Source organism: Neltuma alba, unplaced genomic scaffold (assembly GCF_004799145.2).
Source record: "Neltuma alba isolate B1F8T4 unplaced genomic scaffold, ASM479914v2 tig00012865_pilon, whole genome shotgun sequence".
In the NCBI taxonomy this organism is placed as follows: Eukaryota; Viridiplantae; Streptophyta; class Magnoliopsida; order Fabales; family Fabaceae; genus Neltuma; species Neltuma alba.
The window spans coordinates 19,914-36,013 of record NW_021637246.1 but is presented as its reverse complement, the minus strand read 5'-3'; the positions used below and the strand labels follow the sequence as shown (position 1 = coordinate 36,013).

Here is a 16,100-nt window from a genome sequence, read left to right as displayed (position 1 = left end):
AAAAATTAAAATTTCAAACAAAAAGAAACCTTTCTTAACCTCAGAAGACATGCTCGCCAAATAAAATTTAGTTTTGTTTTGGAGGGAGCTGCAGGAAATGTTGTGGCGGAGGAGCATTCTCCAAAGACTGCACTACAATGGCCGGCATGTGACCTGTGCTTCGTTCCTCTCGCAAACAAAAAATCTTCTTACTTAGACTTCACATCTTCTTCTCCATCAATGTCTGCCGCGGGATACAGCCGTTCCCAGAGAGCCTCTTCCGCTATCTCTCCCTTTCGTTCCCGGAAGGCCCCTTCTGCCCCGCCGCCGGTCGCAAAATCCTCAGGGAGACCCTCTTCTCCGTCTTCGACCACTTCGTCGAGACCTTCACCGAAATTGCCTATCTCTCCAGCCAGCCCAAGCCCGTCAAACCTTGATCGTCCTGAGGTTTGCAAGGCAAAGGAGAATGTCAGTGTCACCGTCAGGTTTCGACCCCTCAGGTGCTGCACACTGTTGTTTTCTTGGTTTTTCGCTTGAATTCATGGGGCGGGTATCATTCATAACTCGAGTCTTTTCTGTTCTATTTGCGTGTCTTCTGAATCCTTATGTGTGTTTGAGCAGTGCCAGAGAAATTAATAAAGGAGACGAGATAGCTTGGTATGCAGACGGGGATCATATAGTGAGAAATGAGAACAATCCTTCCGTTGCCTACGGCTTCGGTAAGTCGTTCACTTCATGGCCTTCTGATAGTAACATATTCAGCTTTCGACGACACAAAATAAGAAGCTTGATTCTTTACATTTTCAGTTGTTCCAATTGAGTGGGGTGCGGATTGTTGGCAGTTTCCAGTGTGGCAAACGAACCCAACAATTCAGCTCTCCGTGCTCCACCACCTCGTTCCTTCTTCTTGCTTGTTTTTCTTTTCTCAAATTCTTGTATTCCACAGCATACATTACTTCCTATCCGAATAGCTCAACAAGATATTACTGGTTTGATTTGTAGTTCCATGTTTTCACATTATTTGTAATAATATTTTGCGTGGCAGATAAGGTGTTTGGGCCTGCAACAACTACTCGGCATGTATATGACGTGGCTGCTCAGCATGTTGTCAGCGGTGCCATGGAAGGAATTAATGGTAGTATTTTTTTTTTCTGTTATTCCCATTTTCGTGTACTCATGGCTGACTTTGTCCCAAGTTTGGATCTATGAAGTTTGAGGTTTGGCTTAATATATGTTTGCTTGCAATACATATTGATGATCAATCTCACTCTTGAGGAGTTCGAGCTTCTTGTTAGGTCTTATTGAAACATAATAAACCCTGGTAGGTGATCTGCTTACAGTTGCTTCTATTATTTGCAGGCACTGTATTCGCATATGGTGTTACTAGCAGTGGAAAGACACATACCATGCATGTAAGTCCAATTTTCCCTCTTGATGTGGCATTGAGCCTAAGTGCATTGTTTAACTTCTAAGGTTAGCAACTCAAAAGTGCAGCTGATGGTTCATCCTACAATTGATCCTACCCATTGACCTCTGTTCATGCTAAAATAATAGTGTTTCATATATTTCCCAGGGCGAGCAGAAGTCACCTGGAATTATCCCACTTGCAGTGAAGGACGTCTTCTGTATAATACAAGAGGTAAAGGGTTGATCTTTTCATCTTGGCTATTTTTTGGCCTCAATTCCAACTTAGCAGTAAAACCTTATGGCTTTGGTGACAAATCTTGTTTGTCAATTTCAGACACCAGCACGAGAATTCCTACTTCGCGTGTCTTATCTTGAGATTTATAATGAGGTCAGAACCATGAAACACTAAATTAATGTTTCTCACCTTTGTGAATACTTTATGGATGAGAAACAAATATAGTAGTTCAAACAATGCCTATCTGCATCCTTGTTCATAAGTATTTTTAACTTAAATGGGTATTGCTTCTCATTGTTATCTGCTCTTGTTTAGGTCATTAATGACTTGCTGGATCCTACTGGGCAGAACCTAAGAATAAGAGAAGATGCTCAGGTCTTTATGTCAATATGGGAAAGTCCAAAGTTTATCATTATTCATTATCTGCTCTTAGTGATAAAAGCAACTTAGCTGTTGTAGGAATCTTTTGTATTTCTTTTCTTTTAAATGAGCACACTCTGTTATCCCCTTGTTTTGTTTTCATTGGCATTATAACATATATCCATGTTTTCTTAAATTCGAATTAATTGATTGATCTTCAGCTGAGCGTGCAAGATATAAAATGTTGACAGGGAACTTATGTTGAAGGAATCAAAGAGGAGGTTGTGCTATCCCCTGCTCATGCCCTTTCCTTGATTGCTACAGGAGAAGGTATATATATAAACCTTTTCTTTTTTTTGATGTTCTTTTTGGCTTCTTTTTGTATCATTGGTTTGTTTGTTTGTCGTAACTCTAAATTTCTCCTCCAGAATTCTTTACTTGATGCTTTTTTTTTCATGCTTCACTATAACTTTGATGGAAGCGTGACAAATTTTTCCTCTCTCTGATGTCTTCTTTCTGAATAATCCAGAGCACAGACATGTTGGTTCTAATAATTTGAATCTGGTTAGCAGTCGAAGCCACACCATATTCACCTTGGTATGCCAAATCTTACAAAGTAATCTTCATATGCTTGAAATCTGAATGTATATTATTGCCCCTCATAAGTTGAGAAAAGTCAATTTTTGAACTTTTAAACATGCTGTTAACAATTAATGTTTCCTCAAATAAATTATCTTGCTGCATGATATCATTTCTTCATGAATTAAATTTAACATAATAGGCGCATTCTTGAGCTTTTAGTGGCATGTTAACCCTAGTATTTCATGAATTATTTCAGTTCCATCTGTGGATCTACCATGTCAAATCTAATTCATTTTGAATGTAATGTTTCTAACAACAACAACAACAAGCTTTATCCCACGAGGTGGGGATAAAATGGCACCCAGTTGTTATTTTGATTTCATTTGGCTTATGTACTTTACTGAGTACATCGTTTCTATCAGACTATAGAAAGCAGTACTCGTGGGGAAAACACTGGGGAAGAAGATGTGACACTGTCCCATTTGGTAAGGCTATTTACGTAAAATTATGATTCTCAATGGTGCACTATACTGCCTCGGCATATGCCATCTATCCATAGTTTGACTAGTTTTAGGCGCTTAATTGAATTCAAACCTTCCTCCTTTCCAGCACTTAATTGACCTTGCAGGGTCTGAAAGCTCTAAAGCTGAAACAACTGGGTTGCGAAGGAAAGAGGGTTCATATATTAATAAAAGTTTGCTTACTCTTGGAACGGTAATACTTATCTACTCTTTTTCTGCTCTCTTTTCACCATAATTTAATTCTACCTTTATAGTTGTTAGTCTAACTCTTGATCTATTATAAGATATACGGGGTTGTATGCACTTTCAACTGATAGTTGTGAACATTGTGTTCTGTGCTTACTTTTTTATCAATGTGGAACGTGATTAAATTTTTTTTTTTTTTTTTAAAGTGGCAGTAGTGTTTGGGATAATTGGTTCTTGTGTTTTATATTTGACTTTTTGACAATCCTTAATTAGCCTTTGAACACACTTATATTTGGCCCTGATGCATTATTGGTGGGGTGTGTCCCCATGTCTCACAGTCTTGGGGACAGTGGAGTGCGTCTTATTGAGAATGCCGACTGGGGGATATTAAATAAATGTTCTTGGTTGAATTTTTTCCTGTTATGCAGTGTCAGAATGTAATTTGCACTGCATTTTTGAAGCAGTTCATTGGATGTGCTGTTGTTTCTAATTCTTATGGTTTCTGAAGTCCCATTCACAAGTTATGTCCGGTGAAGTAAATAAAATCTCTTCCTGGTCTTCTGTCTTTCTGTTTTGCAGGTTATTTCTAAATTAACAGATGGAAAGGCAACTCATATTCCATATCGAGATTCAAAACTTACTCGTTTGTTACAATCGTCCCTCAGTGGTCATGGACAGATTTCTGTTAGTTCAATATCAGGCTTGCTAATTCCCCCCCCCCCCCAATAAGCAACTTTTTAAAATTCTGCTGGTCGTTTATTTTTTGTAAATTGTTGAGGTTAGCTAATGCTTGAAATGACCTGCTATTCCTTGGTTGCTGAAGCTCATCTGCACTGTTACGCCTGCCTCTAGCAGTAGTGAAGAGACACACAACACGTTGAAGTTTGCATCTCGAAGTAAGCATGTTGAAATCAAGGCTTCTCAAAACAAGGTAATATCATGTGGCTGTTAATAATAGGATATTCCCTAGCACTGTGACTTCATTCTGTTAATTTTTATTGCTTTTCTTGCCTTAGATTATCGATGAGAAGTCTCTGATCAAAAAATATCAGAAGGAAATTCATGATTTAAAGCAGGAGCTTCAGCAGTTGAAGCGTGGTATATTGGAGAATCCCAATGCTGCTGTATCTTCACAAGAAGATCTGGTTAATTTGAAGCTTCAGGTTTGTACTGTTGCATATATCGTGAAATGCATAAGAGACTTTGTCACTTATGCTTTGTTTGGATGCGAAGGGAAAATGGGAGGAGGGAAAATGGAGGGAAGATAAAAGTGAAGAGAAAATGTTCTCTCCTTATGTTGGGATGAGCAGGAGAAAATATAAAAGAAGAAAAAGAGACTGATTTTACAATGATAGTAATACCCATATGAAAATGATGTGGGCTCATGTCCCTTTTTCTCTCCTTCACGGCAGCTTTGAAAAGCATGTTTGCTTTCCAAAATCTCTCTGTCTGAAGAGAAGACTTATAGGAAAAAAACATGTGGACCCCATGCCTTTTTCTCCTCAACTTTTCTTTCCTTATTTTCTCTTGCTATCCAAACAAGGCAAAATACATTTTTCCTCCTGTTTTCTCCTCTCCCTACTTTTCTTTCCGTCCAAACATAGGGTTAGTGGCAACTTTATAATGTGGAAGAAGCCTAGAATAATATGTTGTCTTGATTTTTGATCCACTGGGAACGTAGTGTTTGGTTTACTCATTGCACATTATGTTTGATTCGCGTATTGTTTATTTCACTTGCCATTAATGAAAGCTTACATCATGATGTAAAGCTGGAAGCTGGCCAGTTCAAATTGCAGTCAAGATTGGAAGAGGAGGAACAGTCTAAAGCAGCTTTGATGGGAAGAATTCAGCGACTCACCAAACTAATACTGGTTTCCACAAAGACTGCAATGTCTTCAAACATTCCTGAAAGGCCTAGCCATAGGCGCAGGCATTCTTTTGGGGAAGATGAGGTATGTTTTACTGTTTTAGCATGTTACCCCGTATGGTGATGCAGTCAGTTATCTGCTTTGTGCTAGTGATCTGATATAGTTCAAGTGATCTGTTGTTTTGCAATATGAATTCAGTAACTTGGAATGAAAAGTAATGAAGTCAACTGCTTGTTCTCGTTATTACAGTTAGCATATCTTCCAGATAGAAAACGTGATATTTTGACTGAGGATGATGCTGGAAGCCACGCTTCAGAGCCTTCAGTGGAAGGAAAGGATGATGTTAACTTAGATGAGCTGATGAGGGATTATAAAAGGAACAAAAGACGGGGAATGCTTGGCTGGTTCAAGCTGAGAGTAAGTTATTTTTCTGTTCATTTGAAAGTAGAAATTTGATGATTCATCATGTTAAGAATTAATACCAAACAGTATGGTTACTAACAGAAAAGACTTAACAAGTTCCTCTACCTACAGCGTCACTAATGACTCCCCTTTATTAGTTATACCCATCTTAAGATTAAGGCTCTGATTAAACAATAACCAGTATTAGGTAGAATGATCTCTTTATGTTATGAGGCTGTATTAGCAACTGATTATGGTGACCTGGTCAACTAATTGTATATGTCTCCGTTGCAGAAACCTGATCAGGGGGGATGGTCACCAAATTCTGATGACGAGAGCCCTACAAATGGGACCCCTGCATCATCTTCAAAACAAATGCCAAATAAAGTAATGCTTCGTGACGTGAAAGACCCACGCAGGAATTCAATCAGCACAAAAGAAAATGCTTTAGCTCTTAATTCATCTCCTTTAAGAAACCAAGCCGGTGACTTGTTTAGTGGAACTACCAAAGGTCGTCAACTTCCTCCGGTGAGATCTCAGCTACTAGTGAAAAATGCAACAGGAAAGATGTTTATGTATTTTACGAAATGGATTAATCTGACATAAATATTCCAAGTGACTATTTTGCAGACTGGGAGCACAATAACTGATCAAATGGATCTTCTTCGTGAACAAGTAAAAATGCTGGCTGGGGAGGTGGCATTATGCACCAGTTCTCTGAAACGACTGTCTGAACAAGCTGTTAACCGTCCTGAAGATTTACAACTACAGGTGAGCTACTATTTAGGATAGTCCAATGAGGACTTGAACATTGTTTTTATTATGAAAACTGAGGTGGCTGGTCTGGTGATGATGGCAGGAGCACATGCAGAAGTTGAAGGATGAAATTAGTCAAAAGAAGGACCAAATCCGTATTCTGGAGCAACGTATGCTTGGACCACTTCGGATGACGGCACATGCACCCAATAACAGTGAAATGTCTGAGGTAAGGATAATGATTATTTCTTATATTAAAGTTTGTTTCATGCTATTTTGTATATATTATGGTGAACAGAAACAGATAATTGTTGTCTAAACTTGTGCACAATAGTTCACAGAATACGGAAAATTTATTCCAAGGACAAAAAATAAAAGAAATAAGACAAATAACGTGACCAAATGACATTCTGTTTTCTGACACGTCCTTTTCTTTTCAACGTCACTTGCTCTAGAATTGGAAGCCCTTAACATACTTAATGCATTTTTTCCCCCCCAAAAAAAAAACTTAATGCATTTTACGTGGCCAATTAAAGAACTAAAATTCGTTATAAAATTGAAGGGAAGAGAAGTATTTTGGATATGGCAGTAAGAGGGGGATGAAAATCAGTGGCTTTTTATTCTTTTGCCGGATTTTTAGGTCTAACAAGGTTGTTTATGATAGCTTCGGTTTGGTGTATTGAATTGCTTAAATTGACAACTCAATTACTCTTGAATGTAGGCTCTGGCCAGGCTTACCACAGAGCTCAACGAAAAAATTTTTGAACTTGAGGTTGGTTTTTCTATCTTCTTCGTACCGGTTTTGTTTTTATTTTTCCCCCACCTAGCAAGCAGAAAATATTGCGAGTATCATGCTGAGGTATTCTCTCTTGCTGTTGAGTATTCAAGATCAAGTCTGCAGACAACAGGATACTCCAAGAGCAACTGCAGTCTAAGGTACATCACACAACTGTATTTTCTTTCATGGGGACTTCCAATTTCTAATTCATTTCCTCAATTTTCCACAGAATTTAGAATGCGCTGGTATGCAAGAGACTATACTTATGCTAAGGCAACAAGTAGATTTATTGAAGAATAAAACCTCAGATAGTTATCAACCATTGGCTGAAAGTGAGACTGAGCCAAATGACGTGTGTTTTAAAGTGATATCGGAAGTGACCCACGAAACATCTAGCGTTACAAACTTAAATATTCAGGAGCACTCCAGGCAAGGCAGTAATAATTCCCATTTTAGTTCTCAAATTTGTATGCAGGTTTCTCTCTCTCTCTCTCTCTCTCTCTCTCTCTCTGTGTCTGTGTCTCTGTGCGCTTGGTTTCTTTTGGAAGGGGTTTTTCTTTTAATCTTTGTCACTATTGCACTGTTTAGGCAGCTGAAATAGAGAATTTGAGGCAAGATAAAGTGAGATTGGCTGAAGAAAAAGATGGGCTTGAAATTCAGAGTCGCAAACTTGCGCAGGAAGCTTCATATGCAAAAGAGTTGGCAGCCGCTGCAGCTGTTGAACTTCGAAACCTGGCCGAAGAAGTAACCAAACTCTCCTATGAGAATGCAGAACTGACCGGTGATCTGGAAGCTGCAAAAATGTCTTGTTGCAAGTCTAACTGTTGTCAAACATCCGCTTCGTGTGATCACAAACAAAGTATTAATAATACTCAGCAACAAGATGGTCAATCCAGAAAGCTTGGGAATGATGTTCTGATTGAGAAGTTGCAGAGGAACCTTAAAGCTGGATTCCAGAGAGAAGCTTTGTTGGAAGCTGCTCTATCCACAAAAGACCAAATTGAAGTGGAGCTGAGAAGAAGGCTTGATGAAACAAAACACCATGAACAAGATATGGAAGATGAGCTAGCAAGTATGCGGGTGCTGGTTGCGAAGATGAGAAAGTCTGGTGTTAATATGGACGACAAGTCAACACTCTGTAAGCTTAATGATATACAAACCAGGGTTAAAAATGGACTCCGTCCAACTAACGGCAACGCTAACAGAAAAACATACAAAGAGGATGAATCTTTAGCAGCTATGGAAGAGGTGATCGCATTGGAAGAACTCAAGGCTAGTTATCAAAGAGAAAGAAGAAGATGCAAAGAACTAGAGAGTGTTATTTCCAGATTGAAGGTATCTCATTCCCGAATTCTTTCCTACCTCGTCTACTATGCCGTGAATCGATAATGTTAATTAATAACTCAACAGTCATTGTCTGCATAAACTAAAGGTCTGAATAATACTACCAATCGCTGAGAGAATACAAATTTAGGTTACAGTTCTGAAGAAGAGTCAGAATTTAGAAAGACATAAGCCCGGGTATGTTTAATTTCTCCAGGGACCTTGAATTTAATTCCAACTAGTTACTACTCAGCTTGCATAGAGTTATATAGCAAATTAGTTCATTCTAATTAGAAGCTTTCGACTAGCAAGACTTGGACATTGAAGTTAAGTGGTTTTCTTGGCATAGAAATTATGAGCCATGGATTACATGCTGTTGGTTTTCCTGTTAGCATGATTCCTCAACCCTTCCCCGCGTGGAATATTTTATATTTGAATGCTTTGTGAATGTGTTTTTTTGGTGCCTGACAATTATAGTTGGCACAATGGGCTCAAGTTGATGGCCGGCTATTTCACCGGCATAAGCCAATAGTTGTTAGGTATTCTCTAGAACATGAAGATAGAGAATGTTCAAATGACGTCTCTTTTGATAACGTGATAGGGTGAGGACATTGGTGGTCTGGACGTTATGGCCCTTGAAGAACTTCAAAACCTTCATATTGAGGCAATAACAAAGATCTGCCAAGCCAAGGTAATATTTCTTGCATGCCAAACGTTCATAGTAAGATTTAATGTCTTTTCCCTGTCACTAATATCCTGTAAGGCTGTAACCTTAGAAATCGTATTTCGCCTGAAAATACCCTAGTGCCAACTTGCTTTGCCCCCAGTGCATCAATCCATTTATTTTTTTTACGCATAACTAAACATGAAAACTGATTAACATTTTTTGATAGATGAATATATTCTCAATTTTTCACGCTTTATATCAGAAGTCAAATCCATAAAATGAACAACCCTCATCCATCAGCCTGAGCAAATTTTAGGAGTTGCGCTGTGCTTCTGTTTCAACAACCTTAAATTTTGAACAATACCAGTATGAAGTTTTCGTCTCTTGTGCTTAATATTGCAATCTCTTGTGACCGAAGTACCGTGACTGATAAAGATCATTTAACAACTTGCAGTATGCAAATCAAGACTTGTAGAAAGTTGCTGTGGCTACTGTGAGTATATTATACACAAATGTACTCCAATGATTATTTTCCTAATTTGACGATGCTTAAACTCAAGTATCATGTACTACATGCAGGTACAGTATACTTTGTAACTCAGACTGATAAGTAACAATCAATCACCTTCTGGCTGGGATATGGAAAAGCTACAGCGAAGGTGGATCCTCTAGCTTAATGCTCGACTCTGCTGATGGCATTTTGGGGCTCTACATCAACTGTTCTCCACCAGGCATTACTATTATGCGTGCGTAGAGTTACAAATCATATATAGTTGCTAATGAAGCAAAGTATTCTAGGAAGGTTGGCAAAAAATGAACCTATATCTATGTAATATGTTGTGCCGTGGACATGGAGTTACATATGCAATCCAGTGATGAACGCATCAGCAATCTGTGATATCTATCATGTGCAGGTCAACGATCAGCTAAAATATCGAAATTGGCTGCGTAAGGTAGTGAAAAAACGTCATCAAAGTCACGATCCACACTGTTAATGAACAGGGAAAAAAATTCCGTAGTGAGAAAGCCCTCTGAGCAATGATCAATCACACTAAAAGATATAACAGAGATTGGTTTATTACTTGGGAAGCCTGTCACAATTGGAAGAAACCCATCCGATCTGCTGTTTCTCGTTGTCGTAGATCACCATTTTATCTTGTAATGAGATGTCTGCTCGCAGAGAGAATAACTAACAATCAAACAAACAAAACATCGCGAAGTGAAGAATGATTTCTTAAAGATTGGCATGTCTTGATCGTACCTCCAATTATGTTAAGATCTTCCAGTCCTACTTCCTCGCCATTTAGGATCCCGAAGCAGACGTTTCCGTGTTTCTGGGTAAGGCATCACGTTAGAAATATGATTTCGTTTGTTTCCCTGTTGCTATGCGAGGAAGAAAATGATCTTGTGATGAAAGGTGCTCACCGTAACAATTAAATAAGCTTCTGGTGGTAATGGCAGCAGCACCTTTTTCCTTTTTGTGAAGCTCATTGCCAAAGGCTTAAAATAGCTCTTAACATCACGTAATGATTTGAAAGGTTTTGCACCCTTCCAGCAAATTGGAAGGGACGGGTCTTCTTCTTTGGTTGCTCTTGTCAATTGTGATCCCTTCAAGTCATTAATCACCTGAATATAGATAAAGGATTACTGATTTATCTAAAAGCCAAAAACACAGGCGCTGATTGATGATCATCATAAAACGAGGTTTCTTCAGTTACATCTCACCAGATCGACAACAGCTTGATAAGCCTTGGAATTGAAGTATGTGTAGGAGCTCCCGCTGTCAAATATAACTTCAAGACCCTTAACATTAGAAGGCTTTCCATTGAAAAGTAGTTCAGCTGGTCCTGAGCTATAGCGCATTCTGAAGAAATGATTGTGCAAGTATTTGCGAAAAAAATTAATAAAAAAATTCATGTGAGAAAAACACAAATATTTTGGCATAGCTTACTCCGAGGAACTAGACAGCATAGGGGTCCAAACAACTCCAGATGAAGGAATGAGATCATCTCCAAAGAATAGATAGCCTCCTCCTTGCCCACTTAAGCAGTGTCCTACTACATTGCGGGTGAGACCCATAGAATGAAGCTGTGACAAAATGCTTGCTTTGCCACTTCCAAGACCAAGAACTCCCGCCGTAGAAGGTGGAGAGGTTGGGCCAGAGAATTTCTGATCATACCCACACCTAGCATTCAAAAGATAAACGTACTATCAATCAGATTGGAAAATCTTAGCACAGTTAAATTTTAAAGAAAATTACACCGCCATTCGGGTGCGCAAGCACTGTCTAGGATGGAGCTAGAAGACTCACCCAAAGGCGATTTGCGGACGTATGACAGAGCCATTGGTTAATTGAAGGGGAATGAAGTCTCGGACAAGCACGCCAAGAGATGCTCCATTGTCTGCATACTCGACCTCGTAGTCGCATTGCTCATCTGGAGCAGAACATTGGGATATTGTCGATAAGTGAATTCGAGAGCACAACTGGTCCGAACACTGTACCACGTTGTTATTGGGTTTATAAAGTTTATCACGGGGCTGCAAACACAACAGTCCGGGAAAGGAAAAATGGGAGGTTACTGCCGACTGCTAATATTTCAGTACGAAGTACGAAGTGATTCTTTTTAATTGAAAAAGAAGTTCACCTTGGTGCAACCTTTACACGGTGCATCACACTGTACCCAAGTGAGGTCACTACCGGAGTCAATATCAAGGTCGAAGATCTTGGAAGAAGAACCAATGTTGAGGGTGACGGTGTAGTGCCTGCAGAGAAACAAAGTGATTATATTTTCATTGGATCTTATGATATTAATTCGAAAATAAGACAAGTAAACTTTTAGAAAACAATCGCCTATGTTGCTATTACTTAAAAGCCACTATGAATGATAGATAAGAAGTTACTTAGAGTGAAATTAAGCAAGAGATGGGTCCACTTTTTCATTGAGAGAAAGGAGAAGCGGCCCTTAAATGGGAGGCCCCTCGAGTAAAAGTACTTTGTAGTAGTAGATCAGAAATTGAAAAGTGATAGCCGTAAGACAAAATTCGACCCAAACGAAGACGACTCTGAAAGTATTCAAGAAACTAGAAAAGAAAATGATATCAAAAGAACTGATGAGAATAAAAGATCATGCTGCGAATGCAACAATTTAAAATCTCCAGACTGGCGGAATGGGAGACAAAAAGGGAGGACGCAGGATCAGTAGCTCAACCAGAAACCTAAGACGGATAGATGAAGAATGATCCAAAAGATTAGGATATCGCAAGACAGAACTTAAATTCGGAAAATAAAAACCAATTAAAAAACCTAAAATCAGTTAAAGAATGTCAGCAAGATGATATAGCATATAGGAACATAACTTTTATAGTAAGATACATACCCAAGAGGATATACATTCCCTTGAAGCGGGAAAACAGCTGAGGAGCTAAGGCGATTAGCAGAAGTCGGGTGCGTCGGCTTATTAGAGTTACGGGGTTGATTGGCCGCGGAGGAACACGGTGGAAAAACAGGAGACAAGCCCAGAAAAAATATGATCATGAATGCGATTCCCTTGCTTTTGACACCCATCATGATAAAAGGAAATGATTGCTCTGAATCAGAGGAGGAAGGTGGGAGTAAAACGAAAAGGTTTGGATCAAAAGGGGAAATGAAAAATTGAAGAGGGAGGAAAATTTGCCAGCGGAAGTCTGAACTCTGAAGTGAAGAGCCCAATGGCGGGTCTGGTTAGGTGGCGCTGGTTTTGCTCGGGTGGCAAAGTCAAAGGGCAAGAACGCCCACGCATGGCCTTTTCCTCTCTCTTTCTCCTTTCCACCCCCCAAAGAACGACCGCAGTGTGTTTGGATGAAACCAAACCATGGTTTAGAAAAGTGATTTTGGAGAAAATAGATTCTGTGAAAAATAGATTTTGTAAAAAAGTGATTCTGAGAAGTGAGAGTGTTTGGATAGTTGTTATCAGAAGTACTTTTTATATATACAAATTACTAAAAAAAAGACATAAGTTAATATGATAATTACAGAAAAAATAGATTTTATAATATATTTTAATTTGAAGGAATAAAATTGTTAATAATATGTTTTTTACCAACATAATTAATAATACATAAGATAATATAATTAATAAATAATTAATGTTTATATATATTTATAAAATATAAGATTAAATATATTTATAAAAAAATATGTTTATAAAAAAAATAACAAGATACATATCATATAGGCCCTCACACTCTCCCTTTTTTCTCCAAAAGCAAAAAAATTTTGCTTTTTCCAAAACCATGATTTTGACCCAAAACCATGGTTTTGGTTTTTGGAGGGGGTGTTTGGGTAGATTATTCCCCAAACCATGGTTTGGGGTGTCACCCAAACACACCCTAAACAAGGGTCAAACACTCAAAATTTGGATTTGGGGGTATTTGATTGAAAAAAAAATGATAAAATTTAATCAGTACCAGTACTACCCTGATTCTTATTATTGATTCTGATTTTTAATATAAAATCTAATTTGATTTTAATTTTAATCTTAAATATAAGATAATAATTTATTTTATCTCTCATATTTATCTATTTTTTTAAGGTAGTCCTTCTAATAATAGTAATTCTATCTAATAAATTTGATTAGCAAAGATATTTTAAGAAGAACAAGACATATTTATTACAAATAACTAACTTAACTTATTTTCTTAATCTACTCAAATTAGTCTACTAACTCTTGTATTTAGGACCGGAGATGGTATAAGAATTAATTGACTAATTTAAATATATTAGAAAAATTAGTTACTTAGTTATTTGTAATAAATATGTGTTTTTTTAAAATATTCTTGTTAATCAAAATGTATTAGTTAGAAATACTATTTGATGAAATATTTAATATGTCCAACTACCGCAAAAGTTACTTTAAAAAAATGGATAAATATTAGAAACAAAATGAATTGAGATCTTATATTTAGGACTAAATTAAAATTTAAACTAACTCTTATATTAAGGACCGGAAGATGTAGTATTAAATTCATACAAAACCAAGTACTGGGCTTTAATTGTTAAAAAAAAACACTTTGTCTTTTTTATCTGTTTTTTTTTATTTTACAAATCACTCCATCATTTTACTTTTTTTCTTTGACGAATCACTTTCTTTTTAATTATCCAGCAGCCGATGTTGAACTTTTAATTTGTATAATAAATTTGCTATATATACAGTATACGCACACATAATTGAATCATTATAAACATTTAACGAACACAATTGGTTTTCGTTTATATCATTGGACACTTATTATCAGTTTGATTCACATATAAGAATATAATGGTTAGGAATAGAGTGTAATAACATCAAGATTACTATGAATCTGTTTGACATGGTACAAAGAATATATAATCAAATTTATTATTTATATTTTATTAAATTACCATTAAAATAAACAGACATAAATACCAGCTCTTGCCTCCTCGCTCTTCATCTTCTTCCCATGCATCTGGGGGAATGGGCATTGATGGGAAAAAGTTCAACCCAAACAACAAATGCATTTAGATTATCCGTAATGGGCCATTCATGAATTGCACCAAAATGGCCCATGCAAAAACGAAAGCTTACACCCCCCCCCCTTTTCTTTTTTGCGGCTGCCTATTTCTGCGTTGATTTTTATATCTTCACATGCAAAGCTCAGAATGTATCCTTTTACCATAACCTCTTCGATTAGAACCGTTAGTATTATTATTCTCCATAATAAATCTTCAATAAGAGATTAATTTAACTTAATCTAGGCCCTAGCTCCATTCACGACCGTGCGGATATCGTCACTCTCTTCTCCGTCGCTGTATGCTTGACATGACCTCCATTCACAACCTTACCAATGCCACTGCCACTGCCGGAAAAGAGTGTTGCAGAACAGAAGAAATCATCAATTCATCATGCTCAACCCACCCCCCAACGAACTCATCAAGCACAGCAGGGTATAAAGATATAACCACGATTATTTTCCACTCTTTAGATTAAAAATTAATTCTTCTAATTCAGTGCATAAAATGACAAGATGGTTATTACAAAAATCTGGCCAACTCGTGGTAGTGAATTGTTGTCCCTCAGTAATAACGTGTGGTCATAAACGGTATAGAATCTTGACTCTGATTTCAAGCGTGCTAGCCATTCAACTAAGGATTGTTTTCCCTCTGACTTTGTCGGCCTTTTGGCTAAGATCAAGTGCTCGGATTGTTTTCCCTCTTTGGATTAAACTTCACTATCAGGACCCTGTCGAAGAAGGCTGAAAACAGGGAACAAACACGGAGTTCGCGGCATTCGATTTTCGAGGTGGTGATCCTCATAAGCCTAGTCATAATGCAAGCCGAAGTAGCAAAATCCAAAGCAACAACAAGGGGAGGAAAATATCTGTACCACCTTCCCATTTCTTGTTCAAGAAAAAGCCGCCGCCACAAACAGAAGCGAGACCTGGAGCAGCAAGCCGATCATGTTCCCTAATTCGCGTGGGACGCTAAACACACAACACCACCCCAACCCAAAAAAAAAAAACCAATTGAGGAAAAGCTCGAATGCGCCCTTGAAAAGCTGCGTTATGGATGCGAGAAAAAGATCAAGATCATAACGAATGTGCTGATAGATACCGAGGGCGATTCCATCATGGGTTTTTTCTTCCAAAGAATCATAGCATAATAGAAATTAGAGACTTTACTAGTTTTTTTTCTCTCCCTGAAACAGGGGGAATAGTTCAACAGGAGGAAATGTTGACACTTTGGCAATAAATGTGAAACCTGGATGGACGAAAGGAACAACGATAACATTTGAAGGAAATGGAAACGATAAACCTGTTGCACATCATGAAGACAATTTTTATCGTCTCCGACATAAGATACGGATTGTTTAGAAGAGATGGTGAATTTGGAGCTGGGATTCCTCTTCTCAAGGCTGGCTTCACATTTTCAGTGCCCATGCTGCGTGGGGAAAAGATGAGTTTCACGGTGGGCGATAATCCCTGGCTACCGGACCATTGTCACTCGCCAAGGCATACCACTCTCCAGAGAATCAAGAAA

General features: G+C 37.9%; 2 protein-coding genes across 5 annotated transcripts; one reads left to right on the top strand and one right to left on the bottom strand.

The window, feature by feature from the left end:
- Positions 1 to 89: 89 nt before the first annotated feature.
- Positions 90 to 9,007, top strand: LOC114731959 (kinesin-like protein KIN-7E, chloroplastic; the record flags this gene model as incomplete). The annotated part of the gene is made up of 25 exons (XM_028919228.1): positions 90 to 479; positions 601 to 698; positions 1,025 to 1,114; positions 1,339 to 1,391; positions 1,553 to 1,618; positions 1,721 to 1,774; positions 1,937 to 1,996; positions 2,233 to 2,311; positions 2,511 to 2,578; positions 2,986 to 3,048; positions 3,173 to 3,277; positions 3,850 to 3,954; positions 4,094 to 4,201; positions 4,287 to 4,433; positions 5,040 to 5,222; positions 5,388 to 5,555; positions 5,835 to 6,068; positions 6,171 to 6,311; positions 6,400 to 6,525; positions 7,018 to 7,068; positions 7,185 to 7,232; positions 7,304 to 7,319; positions 7,440 to 7,549; positions 7,663 to 8,409; positions 8,999 to 9,007. Coding segments are annotated over exons 1-25 (3,189 nt in total), but the record flags the coding sequence as incomplete, so codon positions are not given.
- A 529-nt stretch (positions 9,008 to 9,536) lies between these two features.
- Positions 9,537 to 12,854, bottom strand: LOC114731956 (aspartic proteinase Asp1). 4 transcript variants are annotated; one of them, XM_028919224.1, is made up of 9 exons: positions 12,442 to 12,737; positions 11,710 to 11,827; positions 11,376 to 11,602; positions 11,016 to 11,249; positions 10,790 to 10,928; positions 10,490 to 10,690; positions 10,326 to 10,398; positions 10,147 to 10,234; positions 9,537 to 10,008 (listed from the first exon to the last, which is right to left on the bottom strand). In XM_028919224.1, the coding sequence occupies exons 1-9, from the start codon at positions 12,630 to 12,632 to the stop codon at positions 9,987 to 9,989; spliced, it is 1,293 nt and encodes a 430-aa protein (XP_028775057.1). In that variant the 5' UTR covers positions 12,633 to 12,737; the 3' UTR covers positions 9,537 to 9,986. The 4 variants fall into 4 exon arrangements, with proteins under 4 accessions (XP_028775057.1, XP_028775056.1, XP_028775054.1 ...); XM_028919223.1 differs by having other exon boundaries at positions 9,537 to 10,052; positions 10,490 to 10,672; positions 12,442 to 12,736; XM_028919221.1 differs by having other exon boundaries at positions 9,537 to 10,052; positions 12,442 to 12,733.
- Positions 12,855 to 16,100: the final 3,246 nt, after the last annotated feature.

Excerpts from the sequence above, each read along its gene's own strand:
- LOC114731956 (XM_028919221.1), bottom strand. The coding sequence starts at position 12,632 with ATGATGGGTGTCAAAAGCAAGGGAATCGCATTCATGATCATATTTTTT. Across the intron at positions 10,929-11,015 it reads ATGCTGTCTAGTTCCTCGGA|AATGCGCTATAGCTCAGGAC; the intron begins GTAAGCTATGCC and ends TCATTTCTTCAG. Across the intron at positions 10,235-10,325 it reads AGATCTTAACATAATTGGAG|ACATCTCATTACAAGATAAA; the intron begins GTACGATCAAGA and ends CTCTGCGAGCAG.